Source organism: Bison bison, unplaced genomic scaffold (assembly GCF_000754665.1).
Source record: "Bison bison bison isolate TAMUID 2011002044 unplaced genomic scaffold, Bison_UMD1.0 scf7180017864492, whole genome shotgun sequence".
Classification (NCBI taxonomy): domain Eukaryota; kingdom Metazoa; phylum Chordata; class Mammalia; order Artiodactyla; family Bovidae; genus Bison; species Bison bison.
Window position 1 is genome coordinate 3210943 of NW_011495051.1, and position 5387 is coordinate 3216329.

General features: G+C 48.3%; 1 protein-coding gene across 1 annotated transcript in view; it reads left to right on the forward strand.

Annotated features, from left to right (window-relative positions):
• ANKRD24 (ankyrin repeat domain 24) overlaps window positions 1–5387 on the forward strand; it is a 33093-nt gene that overhangs the window by 27216 nt on the left and 490 nt on the right. Inside the window, exons 19-22 of the mRNA XM_010828452.1 lie at window positions 1–213; window positions 2631–2798; window positions 4880–5005; window positions 5218–5283. Of these exons, the coding sequence (XP_010826754.1) occupies window positions 1–213; window positions 2631–2798; window positions 4880–5005; window positions 5218–5283 (573 nt within the window). The remainder of the gene's footprint in view (window positions 214–2630; window positions 2799–4879; window positions 5006–5217; window positions 5284–5387) is intronic.

A 5387-nucleotide genomic window follows, 5' to 3' on the forward strand; every position in this document is an offset into this window, starting at 1 on the left:
GGCCGGGCGGCCTGCCTGGAGCAGGAGGTGGTGGCCACGGGCAAGGAGGCCGCCCGGCTGCGCGCAGAGCTGGAGCGCGAGCGGGTGGGCAGCATGGCCCGCCTGGAGCATGAGCGCATCGTGGGCGCCCTGCAGGCCGACGTGGCCCGGTTGCAAGGGCAGCTGGAGGAGCTGGGGCGACGCCACGAGAAGACCAGCGCCGAGGTCTTCCAGGTGAGCGTGGGGGAATCCCCACTGGGCACACTGGGCAGCTGCTTGGTGGTCTGTTTGGATCCCACAGCCAGGCGAGGTTTCGACCCCACTGGTTTCAGTCTAGCAGAAACTTGACCGTGCTGGTAGGCCTTTAACCCTGCAGCCATTCTGACCTCCCCGGTGTTTGAACAGGTGTTTTCTGTTTTTAAAACATTTTGTCTATTTGACCCCCCATTTGTTTTCCGATGGTTAGCAGGTTTTGAGATCTGTTTGTTAAACCTCTGCATATCCCAAGATCGGGAAGATAATTTTAAACATTCATCTTTTGAAGTATCCTTGATTTGCAATGCTGTGTTGGTTTCCGCTGTGCAGCCAAGTGGCTCAGTCGTGCGTATGTGTATTCTTTTTCGTATTCTTTTCCATTATGGTTTCTCACAGGCTATTGAATATAGTTCCCTGTGCTATAGGATAGGACCTTGTTGTTTATGGTGAAGTTTCATTTTGTTTGTTTTGGGTTTTATTTGTTTGTTTTTCTGCACCCTGGGGCATGTGGGATCTTGGTTCTCTGGCCAGGGATTGAACCCAGGTCCCCCTGTGTGGAAGCTTGGACTCTTAAACCACTAGACTGCCAGGAAAGTCCCAGTGAAAATGTTTTTATGTGCCTTCTTCAGCATCTCTTTATTTTAATTTCCCAACCACATTTATACTGTGTTTCTAACTGTGGGTGTGGTGTGAGGTAGGAATTAATATTCACCCATCTTTTGGTAAGCAGTGAACTGGGCTTTTTACTCTGATATTTTTTCCTTTATTCATTTTCTCTGTTGGTCAAACTGACCCTGTTTTGTTTTGTTTAGCCAGCTGTTTTGAGATTGTCATTTTATCTTAGATCATTTTTGATGCTTCAACCCCCAAATAGGAGGATGTTTTGTATAAGGAGTGTTGATCCAATTATTTTGAACCCAGTAGATTTTTATGCTGATTTTCTTTCAAACCAAGGGACTATCTTTCGGGCCCTGAAGGTGTATCTTTTGACTCCGTCTCTTTCCTTAAACATACACAGATGCAAACCAAACCAAATTAAAGAAAACAGCAGTTTTTTTTTAAACAAATGTGGGAATAAAAAGCCATACTTATTGTCATCAGGAAGGCATTTTTCTCTCCATATGTCTGCTTACTCATCTGTGTAAGTGAAGTGAAGTGAAGTCGCTCAGTCGTGCCCGACTCTTTGCGACCCCATGGACAGTAGCCTGCACCAAGCTCCTCTGTCCATGGGATTTTCAAGGCAAGAGTACTGGAGTGGGTTGCCATTGCCTTCTCCAATCTGTGTAATGGAGCTGCTGAGAATTCTTAGTCCTCACGTGAAAATTAAATGGTTTAATTTCTGTAAAATACTTAGGACAGTGATGGTACAAATGATAAATAATTGCAGCCAGGATTATTTTTTTCCAATAATATACTCTTTTGGTTTTTTTTTTGGCTGTGCCACTTGCCGGGATCTTAGTTCCCCAATGAGGGCTCAAACCCAGGCCCCCTGCTTTGGAAGCACAGAGTCCTAACCACTGGACTGCCAGGGAATTTCCAAGAACATGCTGTTTTAAACCAGTAAAGTTTGATCTATTTCTTAGAATTCATGATCCAACTTTAAGTATGCCCATCTTCATACTTATTTTCCAAATTTTACGTTCTCTCTTGACTACTTATTTTGGGGGTAAAATGATTTGAACTTAGTTTTTCTGTTTTGTTTTTTAATTGTTAATGTGTAGCCAGTCTGTACTAAGTGAAACATCTAATTATTATCTATTTTTCCTGGAGTTTTATTTCTATAAAGCCCAGTGATCCACCCAGGCTCAATTTTTGCAAATCTAACACTGTTCCAACCTTGATATTTTTGTAAAAAATGCAGTCACAATTTTTGGACATTTGTTGACTTTTCATCCAGATTCTTCTGTTTTTCCTTCATTTTTGTAAGAAATCTACACACTTTCACACCTTCCCACTGGCAGAGAACAGAATGTTAGTTATGATGTAATAAAAATAATAACAATAACATTCATTATATAATTTTAATAATAGTGACAACAACGTCACAAACTCAAGCACAACACTTACTCTGTACCAACCGCTGTTCTAAGTGTCTTCCATGTATTTGCTCGTTTTATCCTCACAACCACCCTGTGACATGGGGATTTTTATTATCCTCCTTTTATATATGAGCAGGTTGAGGCACAGAGAGCTCGTGTCCCTTGTCTAAGGACCCACAGCTTGGCAGAGTCAGAATGTTTCTAGTGCCTACAGGAATCCAGGGCCCCTGAACCAAATTCCTTGACATCAAATGGCCTTGAATGTCCCAAGATTGCAATGGAAGGGTAGGATCATTTTGGTCCAGGCTTCTTTGGGGTACAAATGTCCTCACAGTCACATGGGGGCTTGGGCTGCAGGTGCAGCGGGAGGCACTGTTCATGAAGAGTGAGCGACATGCGGCTGAAGCCCAGTTGGCCACGGCTGAGCAGCAGCTGCGGGGGCTGCGAACTGAGGCTGAGCGGGCACGCCAGGCCCAGAGCCGTGCCCAGGAGGCCCTGGAGAAGGCCAAGGAGAAGGACAAGAAGGTGGGTTCCCTTTCCTTGTGCTCCACCGGGAGGTCCCCCACTCAACAGACATTAGAAGGAATCTAAGAATGTCCCAGCTGAATGGGTCTTGGGAATTTTCCAGATGAGCAAACAGGCTCCCAGAGGTGAACTGAGTGGCTCAGAGTCACACAGCACGTTCTGAGACAGTGGACGAGACCCCCAGGTGCTTTTGCACACAGAGTCACCCGGCTACAACTTGCTGTGTGTCCCTGGGCAAGTCACTTGACCTCTCTGAGCCCCAGTTTCTACCTTTGTAAACTGAAGATAAAGTTGTGATAAGGATTATGGTTTATTTATAGCAGGGTCCTTCCCTCTCAGCACTAGTGACATTTAGGGATAGGCCATTCTTCTTTTTGAAAAATATTTATTTGGCTGCACCAGGTCTTAGTTGCTGCACACAAGATCTTCGATTTTCATTACTGCATGTGGGATTTGGTTGCAGAATGTGGGCTCTAATTCCCTGACCTGGGATCGAAACCAGGCCCCCAGCATTGGGAACTCAGAGACTTACCTGCTGGACCACCAAGGAAGTCCCAGGGGCTAGGTCATTCTCTGTGGGGGACCATTCTGGGTATTGTAGGGTATGGAGCAGCATCCCTGGTCCCTGCCCACCTGATACAAGGAGAGCCCCCAGTCCTGACAAACAGATGCCTCCAGATATCGCCTGGCATCCCCTGGAAATAGGATCATCCCTGATTGAGAACCTCTGATCCACGAAAATAACAACAAAGCCCAGCATGCATTGAGTGCCTGCTGTTTGCCATCACAGCTTAAAATTATTCTCTGTTCAGAGTCACAGCAACCTACAAAGTTGAGAACGATGGTTCTCCTTACCTTACAGATGAGGAAACTGAGATTTCGAGTGGTTAGGTCATATTCCCAAGATCTCCCACTAGGCAAGGGGAGAGAAAGACCCAAACCCTGGCCCAAGTAACCCAGCCCCACCAGGATGGGCTGCTTTTGTCCCCCTTGTTCTGTCTGTCTCCACTTTCACCTTCTGGAGACTCCCAAGATCTGTACACTTTTTCTGCAGAGGGCCAGGTGGTCACTGATTTTGGCCCGGCCTTGCCACAATACTCAGCTCTGCCACTGAAGAAGGGCCATAGACTTGACAGCGAATGGGTGTGGGCACATATAAATAAAAATTTACATATGACCATGGAGTTGTGAATTTGGTATAATTTTCATGTATCAGAAAATATCATTCTTCTTTTGATTTCCTCCCCCTGCCCTGATGATTTTTTTAAAATACTTATTTATTGGGCTTCCCTGGTGGCTCAGACAGTAAAGAATCTGCCTACAATGTAGGAGACCTGGGCTTGATCCCTGGGTCAGGAAGATCATCTGGAGGAGGCAATGGCAACCCACTCCAGTTTTCTTGCCTGGAGAATTCCATGGACAGAAGAGCCTGGTAGGCTACAGTCCATGGGGTCACATGACTGAGCGACTGAGCACGTTTATTTATTTGGCTGTGCCTGGTCTTAGGTGTGTCACCAGGGATCATTGATCTTGCAGTGTGCAGCTTCGGTTGTGGCATGTCGCAGCATGTCAGATCTAGTTCCCCAACCAGAGATGGAACCCCGGCCCCCTGCACTGGGAGCACAGATTCTTAGCCTCTAGACCACCTTCTCAGAGAAGGCAATGGCACCCCACTCCAGTACTCTTGCCTGGAAAATCCCATGGATGGAGGAGCCTGGTAGGCTGTGGTCCATGGGGTCGCTAAGAGAGCGATTTCACTTTCAGTTTTCACTTTCACGCATTGGAGAAGGAAATGGCAACCCACTCCAGTGTTCTTGCTTGGAGAATCTCAGGGGCGGGGGAGTCTAGTGGGCTGATGTCTATGGGATCGCACAGAGTCGGACACGACTGAAGTGACTTAGCAGCAGCAGCAGACCGCCTTCTGACGATTTAACATGTGGAAACCATTCTTAGCTAATGGGCTGGACTAAGCCTGCAGGGAGGCTTCTGTGAAGTCCGAGGCTCTTCCTGCTGCCCAGGAGAGGTCCCCAAGTCCCCACCCCAGGCTCAGGTGCCAGCTGACTCTCCCGCCCTCACTCCAGATCACGGAGCTCTCCAAGGAGGTCTTCAGTCTTAAGGAGGCACTGAAGGACCAGCCGGGGGCCCCAGACTCCTTGGAGGTGGAAGCCCTCCGTGGCCAGGTGAAGGCTCTGCGGGAGCAGCTAGAGGTGAGCCTCGCCTGCCTGTTGGGCACAAGGTCCCTGGAGGGTGACGGGCAGGCAGGCAGTGCACATGGAGGAAAATAGTTCAGTATTTTAGCAAGCAGCACTGCCATGCTGTTGCGTGCCATCAAAACAGGGGCTTAGGGTGCAAAGGGGGCTTTTTGGCATAGCCTGGAGGGGGTCCTGCTTCTCTGAGCTCCCCTCCCCTACACTCACAGGAGGCTGCCAGGGAGCACAGTGCAGTGGTGGCCTTGTACAGGAGCCACCTTCTCTACGCCATTCAGGTGAGTCTCCCTGGCTTTGGGGGCACCACTGCTGCCCTCTGGGCCTTAGTTTCCCTATCTGTACAAGGGGAGGCTGGTGGAGGGAAGAGGAGCAAGGGGCAGGG